Below are 16244 nucleotides of genomic sequence, written 5' to 3'. Positions count from 1 at the left end.
TACACATACAGGGACAGACATACAGACAGAGAGAGACAGAGAAAGAGAAATAGAGAGAAATGCAAAAAAAAAAACAAAAACAAAAACGGGTACAAGTGTCATCAACACTACGCCGCCTTGACGGCCGTCAAGTGAACCACCCGCACCACGACTGGCGTCGTTACTGCCGTCTCCTCCTGGCGCGGATTTTTTCGCCTCACGGTCCTTCTCGCCCCTCCCACCATCGGTCCTAGTGCCGTCGAGGCACACGACGCACGCAACGCCGTGACGGCCAGCGGTGTTGCCTGCGGCAGCCGCAGCACCACATGATACACACCATCCGTGTCGTGCCGCACAGCCTCCACCTGAAGCCCTGCAGCACTCGCCTCCACCGCCAGCCCGCAAAAAACCGACATTTTATGCCCAATCGCCTCGCACAGCGCAGAAACATCAAGTGACGACGACAACACCGCTCCCCCCGCTTCGTTTCCTCCTAATTTTTCTGGAGTCACAACCTGCAGCTGGACAAGACACTCCCGCGAGCATTTTCCTCGACACCGCACCATCTTTTTGTATTTCGCAGGCCCTTTTCCTTTTCTTTTTTCGTTGCTGCCGCTGCCGCTGTTGGCGTTGGCGTTTCATTTATTGTCAGTGTGGCATCCGCAATACGACGTGCCACCATCCAACCACACAACAAACAAACAAACAAAAAAAACAAAGAAAAGAAAAAAGGCACATAATTTCTTAATTGTACACACACACACACACATGTAATAAAATCTTATAGCGATCAAAAGAAAGAAGTTCTTCTCTCCTTATCTCTCTTTGTTGCATGTAAGGCACACACACAGAGATAGCGAGAGAGAGAGAGAGAGAGAGAGAATGAGAGGGCAAGAACAACAACAACAAAAAAAAAAAAAAAAGAGAGAGAGAGAGAGAGAGAGAGAGAGAGAGAGATAAAACGAAAGAAAATGAAAAAGAAATACACTCATGCAGAAGCACGTGTATGCCTGCATTGATGTAGATAAAACAGCCCCTCCTTGAATAGGTGGTGGTACGGTTGCATGTGCGGTAGAACAACCAAAAATAAAAACAGACGAAACATGGAATCAACAGACATCCTCCTCACACAATTAAGAAAATAAACAACAACAACAAAAAACATGTAAAAATAGCAAAATTCATAAAAAAAAAAAAAAAAAAAAAAAAAAGAGAATAATAACAAACAACAACAACATCTCGCCAGCATTGCAGGCCAGAAAAAAAACGCAAAGCTCTCACCCACCCACTCACTCAATCACACACACACACACACACACAAAAGAACAACAACAACAACAACAGGGCAGTACACATACACACGGACAAAAAGGGGCGTGGGTCGTTACAATATAACACGGAGAGCAGGCAGGCAGGCACAAACCAGCAGCGAGGAACACACGTCCCGGTGGGTGGCCGTCCCTCTCCCTCTGTCTCTGTCTCTGTCTCTGTCTCTCTCTTTTCACTTCGGTTTTATTCCTGTAAAGAGTGAGGCGACGCTGCGGTGCGGCGGATCCCGGGCCCGCATCCCGTGCACCCAAAACACCCCACACCGCCAGTCACGCACACAAGTCGCACACTTCCAAATGAAAATAAATAAATAAGAAAAGAAAACAACAACAAATTGGACCTGCGACCGCTCAGACTTCTCTTCATGCAGAGAGATGGTCAACCAAAACAAAAACAAAAAACAAAAAAATGAACTGCACTCGTGGTGCCATCCTTCAACGATGCCGCCTCAAAAAGCAAAACAAACAAACAAAAACACACCACACGTTGTATTGTCAAGGGGACAGGCCGAGTAAACAAGTCGCTGATCCTTCACACACACACACACACACATATACAGTCAGTCAGTCAGTTATTAAGCCCTGTTTGTTCGTACATTCCCTCCTCAATTCTCCAATGATGATCGTTAACAATAATGGCAAAAAACAAAAGTAAAAGAAAAGAAAAGAAGAAGGTCAATAACTCCGGTAGTCAGGAAGGTATATGCACCTGGAACAAAAACAACAACAACAACAAAACAACAAGACACCCCAAATAAAAAGAAGAGAAGACAAAACAACAACAAAAAACTGAAAGGGTTCCTCATACGATACTTTTATATAAACAACCATACATGTAACTGCATATAGATATATATAGATATATAGTTATATATGTAGTCATATGTAAACTCTCATTTCAAAGTACGTACTTTCCACCTCCCTCTTTATTTTTCTGTCTTTCCGTTACTTTATTATTATTATTATTATTATTATTATATATATTCACATACATGCACAATATATACATGTTCATATATATATTTTTTTAAATATAAAATTACGTATAATAATTCTTCCTTGTTGTTCATCAACTGCTTTCAGTGCTGCTCATCGTTCTCCCGGTGTATTCGAGAAAAGCCATCAAAAAAAAAAAAAAAAAAAAAAAGAAACTCTCTCGCTCTCTCTCTCTCTCTCTACGGATTACGTGTTTCCATAAGGCATGTAGCCAAGCCAAAATGTATACATGTTCATATATATATATATATATGTATGTATGTATATCGCTATGTATTTGTTATTCATACGGATGTTCATTTGTCCATACCAATTCCTTCTCCTTATTTACTCCCGAGCCGGAGTTTCTGTTTACACCCCCCAATTTATTTTTATTTTTATCCTGTCACCATGAGTGTTTGTGTTTTTGTTTTCCTTCTTTTTTTTTTTTCTTCTTTTCTTTGAAAGGATTCTCTTTCCATTCCTTCATTCCTCACAACTTCCCTTTTCACCTCCTTCACTCTCTACTGCAGCAAATAGAGACACACACACACACACACACACACGCACACACACACACACAAAACAACTCCTCTTAATATATTCTTTCTGTTTCCATGTCTCTTCCATTGTTCATTTCTCTCTCTCTTTTTTTTTTTCTCTCACATCACCACCACCTCCTTTTTTTTTTTTTCTTTAAATATTTCTTCTTCTTCTTCTTTGAGTTTGCCGTGTTAGACAATAGACCGCGAAAGTTCTTCAAATGATTCCTCGCTTAGGGGATTTGTCGTGCTGCTGTCAATCGTCGTGAATGATCGCATCTGCCCTCTTGCCAGTGAACGCAGTCGCAGCTGTTGTTCGCAGTTCCATAACAATGAACGCGCTTCTTCCAACTGCTGAATGTACCGCAGCACACATCGCACAGCAAGGTGCTCTAAAATATGTTCCTGTGGTATCCCAAAGACAGTGACAAGGCGATTAAAAATGTTGTTACGCTCTGGTGTCGCTAAAGGTTTCAGCAGCAACTTGAACGCCGAAAAGAAGTAATAAACAACGGTACGTACAGAGTCGTAGCTAAAGTCAAAAAGCAAAGACTGCTGCTCAAATACGGCACGAAGTTGCGTATCCACAAAGGTGGGAATGGTTGGGTGCCGCAGCACCTCAGTCACAAAGTCACCATCATCCAAATCCTCCGCACGGAGTCCACCGCTGAATGCCACAATACCGTTTCCAACGTTTTGATCGACTTGTTTAAGCGGTTTCTTACTCCAGTTGGCAGTGCTGCCTCGCCCCACGGCAAGAAACTGACCACCTTTTGGAATCCGCCGCCAATCCTTTTCTTCGTCTGTCGGGGTCGTGCGGGGTCTCGTGTGGCCCTCATCCGTCGACGACCCGACATGGTCACGGCTCAACGGGGAACTAGAGGGCCGTTGGCTGGTGTCAAAGCCCGCCGCCTCACTTGGGCACGCAATTTCTGTTGGAAGCAATTCAATAAGTGTCCTCACCCCATTTATCTGACTGAAGCGTTTCAAGCCCCGCGATACCTCCGGCATGTACCGTCCGCATGCGCCCATGCTGGTATCGAGGATTGGGTTCCCACTACGGGACCCAACAGACCCCGAGCTTAACTCGCTGCGAAGTTGGGCAGTTGCGTTGGAAGCCACCCCACGCATTTCAGAATTGCAAGGGGGATACATCCCGTTGCGCGGGAACAATTCCGCACCAGCGGAGAGCGGATTGCCCTCGGACACAATCTCCCTGGTGGGGGATTGGACCGCCAAACTGCTAGATATGCGTCTCTTTGCGCGGTTTGCCGCATCAACAAGCCGCTTTCTCTGTGGATTACTGATGGTAAACAAATCCTGTCGCCCTGCCACACCACGTAAAAAGACGCTGGCAAGAGAACAAATTTGTACTTCGTCCATTTTCATCGCTAACTCCCGTGCTGCACGGCTAATGGAAACTTCATTTGGGGCGGCAAACATCCACATCCTACCGCAATAAACCACATCCGGCCCCTCATAACGAATAACACCGCTATTACTTTCTACTCGTACCGTGGCGTCTGTGCACCAGTGCACCGCACATGCAATAAGTAGACGTCCATCTTCCCCTAATAATTCCCGAAGCGGGTCATCAATTGGCTGGGAGTTTAATTCCTCAATCACAGAAAAGCATAACCGCACCGCGGTCTCCACGGAACGTGTGATAATAGTGGTGGTATATGGATGCAACTGCATTCCTTCGTAAGCATTATGACGAATAATTTCTTGCCTCTGTAACGTTGCCAATCGCTCAGAAACAAACACCATACGATCCGGTGATAATTCCCATAACTGTTCCGCACTACAAAGACCAAGAATGGCTATTGCAAAGGGTGCCGCCTTAGGAGCATTCGCACTACCGTCATATTCTTTCAAACAAAGCAACACGGTTGAAGCACTAGCCAAAAATGTAACAAGGGCAATTAATAAAGCAACTACTATAATGACAGCAATAGTTGTTTTTGTAGGTGTGCTCTCCCGATGCTTTCCTCGCATGCATACATACCAACTAAGGCGGTTACGCAACACTGCCCTATTTGTTCCAGTGCTGATAAATTCATTCATTTCCTCTAATGTGGGATTTTCCTTCACTGAGAAGCAGATGGGAGTGATTTTGCCCGACGTATTCTTTACGGTGTAAAGGAGATAGTCGAGTCCTTTTCCATTCATATTGTCTTCCCGTGCTCTTTCACCCATCATGGTGTCCACATTCAACACAACAAGAGCAAATCCCCAAAAAGTTTTCCTTTCTGCCCTTTTATTGTCTTTGGTATCATAAATGGGATCACGTACAATCAATTGCCACGTCGCATTTATCCCAGGAACGGCACGGTACAATGGGCCCAAAACGCATGACTTCGTGCTGTCAACTGATTCAATAGCTGTAGGTTCCCCCATACTGTCATTATTTAGAAAGTCCAACATACGAATGGAGGGGACCGACGGGAAAACTTCAAGTCCCACACCACCCGGCGCAAGTATCTGCGCCACCAAATGTGGCGAGACGCGTAACAAAGAGGCATATTCAGTAAATCCAGCAAATTCTTGCCCTTTGACGCGCTCCTCTGGCGTGCCGTTAAAAGGTGGAATAAATTTCATGGAGCCAAGTGCAAATCCCTCAAGTCCATATGCTGTGGAAATGGCATCAATGACATCACTTCGAAAAAAAGAAACCCATCGGTCAACCTCAAAAATTTCTGCAGCAATTCGTGTCTCTCGCATGCGCTGATACTTCGCCTGATACACTGAGATGGGAACGGCAATGCAAATAACCAGAACCAACGCGCTAAAAATCCCCGTGCCTATAAGCCAATACACTTTCCGTTGACTTGTCTTTAAGGGTTTATCGACCATTCCCCTCGCCTCAAGCAGGCCAGTAAGCAAGAAGAAGGAAATGCCAACGCCTTAATATTATATAAATATATGTGGTGTTCTAATACCCCTCCCACACACAGACAAACACACGCACACGGGATCAAGAGTGGAATAATAAAGCACAAGAGAATATAATCCCTTCTGCTCCTCCGCTCCCGCTCCCGCTCCCTATACCACCGCTACCTTCGCCTCCCCGGCTTAATTCCTCCTTTTATTTTTGTTTTTCTTCTCCTGTTGCTGCCACAATCCCCCTCGCCCACCGCTTTCTTCTTCTTCTTCTCCTTCTCCTGCTCGCTGTTTGGATCCGCAGCTACCGGGCGATGTGGGCCGCCGCTGCGGCAACGGGGTGGAAACACAACAGACCCAGCAGGAGAGAGATCCCAACAACAACGGGGGCGGATGGGTGGGTGGAAACAACGACAACAACAACAGAGAGAGGGATGTCAACAGCAACAAAAGGCCCAAGGACCAAAGAAAAAAGTAATAAATTCCCCTAATTTTCTTCCTTTTTTTTTTCTATTGGTTTTGCCTTCGTTAGAAAACACACACACACACACGGGGGTCGCAGGCAGTTCTTTTTGGGTCACTTTTGCTGCACGGCAGATTGGCACTCAACGCACCGCCCTTCCTTTCCCTGTTTGTGTCTGTCTGCGTGTGTCCTTTCGTTCCCCCACCTTGCAGGCAAGCACGTACACACAAAGTAAAGAAAAGATCAAATTAGAAACTAACGCCGAGAACAGCGCAGTAAAGAACTGTGGAAGGAAAGCGATGCAATCCGGAAGATGCAATGGGAATGCTACTACCTCCGAGACGCCTTTGCCAACAAACAAAAACCCTCAAACTACAGGAACCAAAGAATGAAGAAAAGAAAAAAAAAAAAGGAAAGAAAGAAAGAAAGAAAAAGAAGAAAAGGAATGAAAAATGTTATCCGCAAAACATCCTCAAAGGAACAACAACAACAACAGAGAATATACACAGAGATGCATACATTTAAGTACTTACATACAGATAACAACAACGGGTATACTATATGTAGACTAAGGGCCAATGAGTGCCCACAAAATATTCAACCGTCTTTAACAACAAAATAAGAAACAAGAAAGACATGTGTGACAGAGACTGGAGATATCAAAGAAAAACAGAAAAGACATTGATGGATGATACACCGTTCGCACGGTTATAGCTTTGGTGTTTCAGCTATGGTCTCCATCTGTCCTTCATTTCATTCATACGGACGTGCATATCTTCCCTTTCGGTTCATCCTCTTTTTTTTTTTTTTTTTTTGCGGGGGGACTTCTTCTCCCTCCCCCTATCCCCCGCTCCAGCCGCTGCCGCAGTCTCTCACAAAATGATGCATGTATACATGGATGCACGCACGTACACACACACAAACAAACAAGCAGGTTTCCCTTCATTCATCGCAACCACCACCACCACCAACAACAACACCGCATCCCTCCTTCAGGGTTAGCAACAACATTTTCCCTTTCTTTGTCTTTTTTTTGTATCATTCAATGTTTTTTCTTCTTCGACGTCACTCTCCCTCTTTTCTTTTTTTTTCTTTCCTTCACCATTCCTTTTAGCATCCATCGCCCTGTTTCCCCTCGCGTTCTGCATCCACTCCATCCAACCCACACACGCAGTCAAGCCTTTTTTCATTCCTCCAGACCTCTTTTTTTTTTTTTTTTTGTTCTCTGGTGCGCTACTTGCCTCCTTCTGTGGACGGTGCAACGTGACTGTCGTGGTACAGCACCAACTTCTCGACAATCTCACGTTGAATGTGTCTCTCCACAACTTCATCTTCTGAGAGCCGTTCCTTCTCCAATTCGACATGCGGCACGGCCCGTCGCGGTCCGGTACGGTGAAGTTGAAAGAACGGCATTTCCAGCAGCTGCGCCGCCGTTGGTCGCTTGCGCGGATCGAGCTGAAAGATGGCCGCCAACACATCGATGCACTCCTTCGACGGAAGCAAATGCGATGCGTCGCGTCGGCGGTGCTCCGCTGTTGCCATGAACCACGCCGCAAAGCCATTGAACTCCGAGTACAGAAAACTCGGCTGAAAGAGTGACCCGAGCGATGGGGTGGAGGAAGACAAGGAGGTGGCGGAGTTGGTGGCAAGGGCCCTCCGCAGCTGCTCAAGCTGCGCAAAACGCTGACATCGTTCCTGAGGAAATGCATCGGGACCAGCACTTGAAAGCGGCCCAAGAACATCCGTGATGAGCGACAACTGCTCCAATTCGGTCTCTGTGCGCCGATTGGGGTCCGTTTCGGGCTGCCGACGCGCGCCTCCTCCTCCTCCTCCTCCTCCTCCTGCGTGCCTTCGGTGTGCGAGAAAAAACGGTGGAGTTCTAAGATACATTTGGGCGAGAAAGCAACCAACAGACCAGATGTCCACCTTTACATCGTAAGAAGTGATTCCTAACAGCATTTCGGGTGGCCGATACGAAAGATTGATAAGACTTGGCGTCAAGGCACGTCGACCCGATCCCTCAAAGACGCACAAGCCGAAGTCCCCAAGCTGCACCCGTCCGTCGTGGTGAATCAAAACATTGTCGGCCTTTACATCACGGTGAATAATACCCATAGCATGCAGTTTCATAAGCGCCCGGAGAAGTTTTTTAAACACATATACAATTTCCCTTTCTGTAAAGGGAAATCGTCGTTGAAGCAGACCAGCGATGCTGCAGGATGAATACGGAAACACAAGATAAATGTCATGATGATTGCGTGACAATAAGACATCCCGAAGGCTTATAACCTCCTCAATGGGATCCTTTTTGTTGTCTCGGTTCCCATCTGAAGTGGCAGCATTTTCGCGTGCGTTGTTGATATGTCGCAAGGCAATGACTTCTCGAAGCGAGGTGATAGGAAACCCATCTAGGCCATGGAGCACCTTTAACCTCTTTAACGCCACGCTCTCCCCGGTTGCACGGCAACGCCCCATGTACACCTCGCCGTAGGTCCCCTCACTGATTTTTGTCCTCATTTCGTACTTTGTCTCAACATATTCCGTGACGGAGCTGAAATCCAGCGGCGTGGGGCCGAGGGGTAAAGGAACCCCCGTCTTACTGTGGCGACGCATACTCGGCGAGCAACCACAACTATACAGACCCTGCGGTGTTGGTGTGGGCGACATCGATTCCACCCAATCCGTGGAATTCCGTTGACGTCTTACCGTCGGCGGGCCATCCGCCCCAGTGGAGTTCATCGGAGCGGTCGTTGGGGGCACCAAAGGCGGTTGCTGCGGCACACCCGCCCTCGAAGACGCCTCCTCCCCCTCCTTCACTTCACCGTTGGATTCCCGCATCCCCGTTGCAACCCCCGGTTGTCGAGATAGCGACGATGCCAACGCATCACTGGCGTGTAAAGGCACTTCTCCCTCTTCCTTCAAGGGTTTACTTTCTGGCCGATTCTCTGGTTCCTCTGTCACCGTTGGGGCGGTGGCACGTCGTGAAAGCCGAAAAATGCGTCTTGCTTCTGTGACGGCACCCTTTTCTTTATCACCCGATATTGCGGGTGGTGCAACTTGGAGCCTTTTTTCTGCTCCCCGTAGTTTTAGTCGTGTTCCCCTCACCGATGAAGTATGTCCATCAGAATCGGCTCGCTTCTCACCAATAACACCACCGCATGGCTGCTGTTGCTGTTGCTGTGTCTGTGCCTGTTGCTGCGGGGGTATAGGCGGTGGTGCTAGCGGCGCTTCTTCCAAGACATCCCCTCCCGCAGGCGGAGGTGTTGGTTCCAGCAAACAAACACAGCTACCCGCCCCGCCCAACTCCTCGTTTTCTTCTTCGTCTTGGCCGCCCGTTTCGGCCCTCGAGAGAAGGCGGCACCCTCGGCTCCCAAAGAGAGAAAATGACGACAAAGATGGTGGTGGTGGTGGTATCGAGGCGGGTGAATTACGACTACAGATACCCGACTTCCTCTGATTCATTGCATGGGATGATGACAACAACGACAGCTGTTCTTGCCCATGCGGGACAGCAGCAACGCCTTCTTGCCGCCGTTGGTCCTGTCGCGGTGACTTTGGCCGAAGCGTCAGTGAGCCCGACTTTGGCACTTTTGTGACCATCACACACAGTTGCCGCTAAATTTCGCCCAAATTCTCAGTACTCTCGTCGATTGGTGGTGCTGCGTGGCTTCGCTCTTCCCCTCCTCCTCCTCTTATTTTTCTTTTTCTCTTTTTTTATACGAACAAATGTCTTTTTTTTTTTTTTTTTTAATTTTAGCCACACCTTAACTCGAGAGAAAACCCCTCCCGCTCACACTCCACTATCACTTAAGTGTGTGTGTCGGACTACCCTGGCACTGGGAGCGGGAAAAGGATGAAGCCAACAGGACAGAAGACACTCCCGCAACTTTTCCCTCCACGCCAAAGCCGTACACATCACAGACAGACAGTGGCGCTTAGAACGAAAAAGAGGAGAATGGCGTATGGACGTCTAAAACAATAACAACCACACACGCACAACAACAACAACAAACATATTTGCCGCGTTGTTCTCTTTTTCTTTTTATTGTCATTTCATTATTGTACCGTCTCGCACTGTCACAGTGTTGCCCACCGCCCACCCAGCAATCATGGTTTCTTCCTCTCATGATAGCCATGGCCACCAAACAAATTTGCGGATCCAATGCTCACCACCTCACCGTCCAAATTAAAGCACATAGCAATATCAACTTCTTCTGCCCTTTTATCGTCGTCCTCGTCCAAAGAGCTGCTCTCATCCTCCTCCCCCCCTAAAAAGTCTTTGCCCATACGCTCGCGCAGCAACTCCTCCATCATGAGCTCCTCTGCCGTCATTTCGCCCGTGCGTTGTCGCTCACGGTACTCAAGGATTCGACTGTAGGCCGTCTCCAGCTCCGGTAGTTCCTCCACAATGCGCAACGCCACCGTCCACCCCAACAACTCAGCCTCAACACCGCACGACACGGCAGTGGAGGAGGAGGAGAAGGAAGAGGAGCCGTAGTGCTGCTGCACAACGTCTAACACAGGCGGCAAGAGACGCTTTTTCCACGCCGGGAGCCCCACCAGCCGTGCCTCATCTATGTTGACACCACCACAACTGCCGGGGCTCATGACATTTAGGCAGTGGGGTGGCACCACCGCGTCGCCAAAGGGAAGACGTCGGGCCTCAAACACAAACGTCATCAACGCCCAACCAAATGGAACTCTATAATGCATAAGTAGCAGCAAAGAAAAAAAAAAAAAAAAAAAAAAAAAAGCACATTTTTGTCATTTCCATCATTCTCGTACCAAAAGAAAAAGAAATTGCAACTCCCACCTCTTACTCTCCACATGCACCACAGCTTTATTATACTTCTTCTCCAATAGGCATAAAAAAAAAAAAAAAAAAAAAAAAAAAAATAATCCAAAACCACACAATAAAACAGGCAAAAAAAAAAAAAAAACAAGACAAAATAGTGATCCTCACAACTGGTATTCAGACTGGGAATCACACATAACCGCGGTCTCTTTTCCTTTCTTCTTTTCTTCTACTTCTTCTTTTTCATCCTCTGCAACGGTATACTTCTGCAAAACCCCTCCGGCAAGGTCCACGCCCCGCAAGAGCAGCTGCTTTAAAACTCTGACATCACCATCTGTGTTCATCCCATAAGTTGTCCCTCCCGCAGTCTTGAAGTCATCCTCAGACTGGGGGTTTCCGTCTGACGTTGTCAGACGGGTGCAAAGGGCAGAACGGGACGGTGGCGGAGGCAGAATCCGCTGTGAGTCAATGTTTTTAACCAGCTGCATCAGCGGCACGGCCCCATGGATGCTGGGAGAGACAAATGACACGATTTGCTCGCGACGATTGTGATCCCTCAAAACAATTGAAGGGCTTCGTTCCATCTCGAATGGTGTTTGCATGGCGCGAGCACCATCTAAAGGAACAGTGGCATCAACATTCGTAGTAGCATTAGTCGTATTGGTGGGAAATGATGACGATAATAATAATGCATTGCCTTCGGTATCCCTCAATGAGGTCCCAGCTGTTTTACAATCGATAAGTGCGGGGTCATGCTTAATGCAGTAGCGCTTAAAAGTGGATTCGGAAAGCCAGTCCGTCTCTGGTTCCTTTTTTGCCGCTGCTGCTCCATTATCCACTACAGCGTCTAATGCTTCTCTCGATATGACGGAATTTGCAGCATCCAGCACGGCAGAAGTGCCGGACAGTAAAGACAACATGTCCTTTTTTGTTGAGCACATCGCGCCTTTTCGCAACCATGCGGGGGGTACTGGAGGGTTGCTCTCATCAGCTGTGACGGATTGCGTAGATGACGATAGCGGAAATGACGGTGGCCCCTCCAAAAGTTGTTTTGGACGACGCTTCTCGGCCAACGCCTCCTGGAGACGTGCGATTTCAGAATCACGTAACGCCAAAGCCTGTTTGGTACGGGAAAGTTCCTCCACACACGCATCGTAACGTTCACACAGTGTGTTGCATTGCCCAATCAGCTGAAACGTGTATTTTTTGTACGCCGCCAATTCTCCTCCTCCTCCTACTTTCATACCTTTACTCCCTTCCCTGTCCACATCGCTCGTAGGTTTGGAATGACCACCCATAGACATCCCGGATGATGACACGGCCGACGCCAAAAGCGTCTTACCGCGGTCCCGTGGAATAACAGCGCCAGTCGATGCAGTAGCAGCTTCGGATACGTTTCGGACATAAGTTGTCTTTTTTATACCACCAAACGTTTCCCCACTGCCGCTTCGACTGCTGCTGGTTACACTGCCTTCGCCCGTATGTACCACACTTGCAGGCTGAATGGGTGGGTAAAGTTGCATGCATGTGGTGGTGGCCGAGGCTTCTGCTCCCAGACGGAGAGACTCGACGGTCTCATGGAAGTCACATTGTTTGCATGAGCAGCACACCGCCCATGTCACGACCGACTTACCGCCTGGAACAAGAAATGGCTCAAGTATTGTGGTGAGCGTGCTGTCCCTGAAGGGGATATGCCGGACAGATGATGAAGTCGGCAGCGATGAGGCGGTGTGAAGGGTCCGTACCACTTTGCGCAGTGCGAGAAGGGAAACATTGATGTGCCGCATCTCATTCGTGTGAAGGAGACTGCGCTGTGCCACCGTTAGGCCACTGCCGTCCCGAAGATTGGATGCAAAGTCTGACACCACAAGGGAAGTGTCAGTGGGCCACAGCTGCAGCGGCAGTGGATGCCTCGTGGAACTGACATGCTCCAAAGAAACATCGCCGGCAGCCTGCGCATAAACGCGGTACGACTCCGACCCGGCAAGATCAACAAAAAGCGCCTCGCCAATTGAGGCCGCCGCCTCCGCAGCATCGTAAAACACGAGCCGCAGCACCAGATGGCTCCGTGAGGAACAAACATTCCGCTCTGTTTTTCCGCGAAATCGCAGCGCCAACAAACCGCGCAGCAGAGCGCAGCACTCCGCTGCAGACTCACACCGAAGACGGAACACCGACCGCATTACTTTTGTCTTTTCAGTAGCCTTGTAGATCGCCTTTATCGGCACCGTCTCTGTGTTGACGGGCACATTCCACATCTTTGAAATGGACGCTGAATCCCACGCGTTGGCATGCCCCTCTGCACGTCTACCCTGCTGCTCATACCGCCGCCAGGCCCGCCACGCTACACCACCGTCAGTGTCCTCGCAAATTGCGCCAGATTTTCCATTTCTCTTCTCTGACGCATCTGTCTTCTTCGAACGCTGCTGCAGCAGTAAAAGTGCCGCCAAGTCGGTAACACACTCGTTGTGTACCTCCATGCAGGAGAGATCCACCATACGGACCGCTGCAGTTTGTTGCTCAGCGGCACCAGGAGCCTCAAAGATGGCACGGAGAAGCCGCGGCACAATGCCTTCCTCCTGTTCACTTGCATTCGACTGAATAGGAGTGGTCGCCGCTCCAATCTCTTGCTGTTGCGGCAGAGGAGCGATGCCAACGCCATCGACATTCGGTCCAAACATTGTGTACGTTTTCCCCGTCGCCGTCTGTCCGTAGGCAATAAACGTACACAGCGTACCAGAAATCATGTCCCTTAGCAGGGGACGGACAAGTTCGTCAAACACCTCCTCTTGTTGGGATTTCTCCCCCGCTTTGGATGGCGGCAAATGGGTCCCAGAGAACGGGGTTCTGCTTGCACCGGGTGACATGTGCTCGGGGAGGAAGACACGGCGACATCTCGACGAGGCCATGCTGCCGGTGCGGGGGTCTGCCAGCGTGACTGTTTGTTGCCCCCCTCCGGTTTCTCCCCGCAGCGACAGCAGCAACAACGGAGGCGGCAAGAAGGAGACGTGTGCATCCGGCCTGTCGTGCTCCATCTCTGTTTCCACAGGCCTACACGGTGGCGCGAAGCGACAATAAACCCTCATTCTACAAAGTGACGCGGAAGAAACAACAGCGGCCCTCCTATTTTTTATTTTTGTCGTTTTGATTAAAAACAAAAACAAAACACCAACAACAACAACAAACAACGGCAAGAGGAACGGAAATAAGGTGACATCAGAATACGCCACGTCATCAGCAGAGTCTCAGTAACAAGGGCAAAATGAGAATGTGCATTCAAGCCTTGACAGCAAAACATTGTCGTTTCTTTTGTTGTTTCTGTGCTGCTGTTGTTATGTGACTCATGCGGACGTTAAAAGGGAAATATATTATATAACATGCACGACCACAGGGAGACGACAAGCGAAGGGGCCTCGGAGAAGTAGTCCCCCACCCACCCACCACCAAAAAAAAAAAAAAAAAAAAAAAAAAAAAAAAGAAAAGAAAACAAGCAGACAATGAAAAAAGAAAAAAAGACAGAAGACAGAGCGCTGTGAACACACACACACACACAGAGATACAATTACTCCTTCCTTCTCTTTTTTTTTCTCTCTCTCTCTCTCCATCGCATTCTTTTAAAATCTTCCACCCTTGCCTCGCTAAAAAGTGATACACGTAACACAAGAAGGAGCAATGGTCACCCTTCCCCAGCCGCACGGATCATTAGCAGCAGAGAGGCAACGTTGCTTTCGCCAATGACCACGTCAATAACCCGTCCTCGTGGGGATTCGCTGATGTATCGTCCCCAGTGGTCCCATCCTGTGGTGCCGGCCTGCGGCTTGTCCCCACCACACCGCGCAGCACGCACGGATACGTGATGGATTGCAAGGATCGTTTCACCGCCAGGTCGACAATTTCCTGAAGTTTCTCCTTGAAGCGGTTTCCCCCAGAGACCGTGTTACCAGCGAGAGATGGGGTCAAAGTTGGGACTGAAGCGCTCCTCTCACCCGCAGCAGTACCCCGGACACTTCCGCAGGATGATGCTTGGGAAAAATATGGGCGATGGAGTTGTAGCTGCTGCCTATGACAACTCTTTTCCGAGTAAACATCAAATGAAGCCGTGAATTGCGGCTCGCTCGCAAAGCTAAGCTCCACAAGGTTACCACAAAAGGCAGCATACAGAACGCCATCAAAGATCACCCGACGGACAGATAGGGCACACCGAAGCGTTAACACATCCGCCGGGATTCTCAGTTCCACCGGCAATGCAAACAACAAGGGAACATTACACATCAATAGTAAAAAGAAATGATGATCCTCGTATATGATAGGCACACTGAAACACCGTAGTGTGTGTTGTAATCCCATCGCCATTGTAACTGCCGGCGCCGCTGCTGCTGCTGTTGCTGCTGCTGATCCACCTTCCGTGGTTATTTCATGCATGGACACGCTATATGGGGCCTCCAGCGACACAATCCCAGCAGACCCTATGCGTGGCAACACAGCACCGATTGGTGGAGACGCTGCACCACCGCCTTCCTGTGACTCAGAGTGGACAACACCTGCACGATTGCCGTCGCTACCTGTTCTCGCGTGAAATAAACCAGAAACCGGCTGCGTGGGTACATACGATTGTTGTTGCTGTTGCTGCTGCATTTGTTGCTGTTGTTGTTGCTGCTGTTGCTGTTGTTGTTGTTGTTGTTGTTTGTGCTGCTGGTTCCACCCACCGATTAAAGGCCCACCGCCGCCAAGTTCAAGGCACACAAGTCGAACGGTATCCGGACTCACACGCAATGTTCGTTCTCCCCTTTCTTCGCCTGCACCTTCACTTCTTCTCGTTCTTCTTTGCTTTATTGCCCCATCTAACCTCTTTGCACCCTTCTCGATGAAGTAGGCGATGCGGTCGGTCCAGACATCTTTGTCAATAGAGCCACCACCAAGCACGAGAAGGGCTGCCCATCGACCCAGCACGTTGCACCACATCGCCCCCTCGCGTCTTCGGCTTCGCTCAAGCGGCGGTGAACTCCGCAGGGTGTAACCTCCTGCGCCGTTAGCATGGCGGCCACTCCCCGTGCCTGCCACGCATGTCCCACACTCCTCGCCTACCGTGCGCTCCTCCACAGGGGCACTGAGGAAGAAGTAATAGGCCATTATGGCACATAGAAAAATACTGAATGCAATCTCCACAAGAATCTCAAACATAAATTTCTCTCCCTAACCCACACCTGCTCCACCTCTCCCCCCCCAGGCGAGAGAGAGAGAGAGAGAGAGAGAAAAACAACAACAACAACCAAAGAAAG

General features: G+C 48.9%; 6 protein-coding genes across 6 annotated transcripts, besides 33 other annotated features; all 6 read right to left on the bottom strand.

Annotated features, from left to right (window-relative positions):
- Positions 1-60: part of a microsatellite that runs on past the window's edge.
- Positions 1-16244: part of a sequence feature (heterozygous, Esmeraldo-like haplotype) that runs on past both edges of the window.
- Positions 63-87: a microsatellite.
- Tc00.1047053511127.240 (hypothetical protein, conserved) lies at positions 108-545 on the bottom strand (the record flags this gene model as incomplete). Its single annotated transcript, XM_816261.1, has 1 exon — positions 108-545. The coding sequence occupies one exon, from the start codon at positions 543-545 to the stop codon at positions 108-110; it is 438 nt and encodes a 145-aa protein (XP_821354.1).
- Positions 829-936: a sequence feature (CT-rich).
- Positions 1165-1195: a microsatellite.
- Positions 1278-1299: a microsatellite.
- Positions 1447-1478: a microsatellite.
- Positions 1841-1866: a microsatellite.
- Positions 2021-2051: a microsatellite.
- Positions 2124-2195: a microsatellite.
- Positions 2258-2285: a microsatellite.
- Positions 2286-2355: a microsatellite.
- Positions 2432-2458: a microsatellite.
- Positions 2459-2484: a microsatellite.
- Positions 2525-2570: a microsatellite.
- Positions 2707-2745: a sequence feature (A-rich).
- Positions 2825-2865: a microsatellite.
- Positions 2886-3004: a sequence feature (GA-rich).
- Tc00.1047053511127.230 (hypothetical protein, conserved) lies at positions 3017-5680 on the bottom strand (the record flags this gene model as incomplete). The annotated part of the gene is made up of 1 exon (XM_816260.1): positions 3017-5680. One exon carries the CDS (start codon positions 5678-5680, stop codon positions 3017-3019), a length of 2664 nt encoding a protein of 887 aa, XP_821353.1.
- Positions 5966-5994: a microsatellite.
- Positions 6554-6611: a microsatellite.
- Positions 7182-7281: a sequence feature (A-rich).
- Tc00.1047053511127.220 (protein kinase, putative) lies at positions 7404-9770 on the bottom strand (the record flags this gene model as incomplete). The annotated part of the gene is made up of 1 exon (XM_816259.1): positions 7404-9770. The coding sequence occupies one exon, from the start codon at positions 9768-9770 to the stop codon at positions 7404-7406; it is 2367 nt and encodes a 788-aa protein (XP_821352.1).
- Positions 7987-8013: a microsatellite.
- Positions 9902-9926: a sequence feature (AT_rich).
- Positions 10278-10883, bottom strand: Tc00.1047053511127.210 (hypothetical protein, conserved; the record flags this gene model as incomplete). The annotated part of the gene is made up of 1 exon (XM_816258.1): positions 10278-10883. The coding sequence occupies one exon, from the start codon at positions 10881-10883 to the stop codon at positions 10278-10280; it is 606 nt and encodes a 201-aa protein (XP_821351.1).
- Positions 10638-10662: a microsatellite.
- Positions 10894-10923: a microsatellite.
- Positions 11038-11066: a microsatellite.
- Tc00.1047053511127.200 (kinesin, putative) lies at positions 11130-14051 on the bottom strand (the record flags this gene model as incomplete). The annotated part of the gene is made up of 1 exon (XM_816257.1): positions 11130-14051. The coding sequence occupies one exon, from the start codon at positions 14049-14051 to the stop codon at positions 11130-11132; it is 2922 nt and encodes a 973-aa protein (XP_821350.1).
- Positions 11173-11217: a sequence feature (GA-rich).
- Positions 14116-14159: a microsatellite.
- Positions 14411-14479: a microsatellite.
- Positions 14531-14567: a repeat region.
- Positions 14668-16146, bottom strand: Tc00.1047053511127.190 (hypothetical protein, conserved; the record flags this gene model as incomplete). Its single annotated transcript, XM_816256.1, has 1 exon — positions 14668-16146. One exon carries the CDS (start codon positions 16144-16146, stop codon positions 14668-14670), a length of 1479 nt encoding a protein of 492 aa, XP_821349.1.
- Positions 15332-15359: a microsatellite.
- Positions 15577-15660: a microsatellite.
- Positions 16195-16218: a microsatellite.

This window comes from Trypanosoma cruzi, genomic scaffold, assembly GCF_000209065.1.
Source record: "Trypanosoma cruzi strain CL Brener 1047053517055 genomic scaffold, whole genome shotgun sequence".
NCBI classification, from domain to species: domain Eukaryota; phylum Euglenozoa; class Kinetoplastea; order Trypanosomatida; family Trypanosomatidae; genus Trypanosoma; species Trypanosoma cruzi.
Note: the sequence above shows the minus strand (reverse complement) of the source record. Positions and strands in the feature narration are given on the sequence as shown.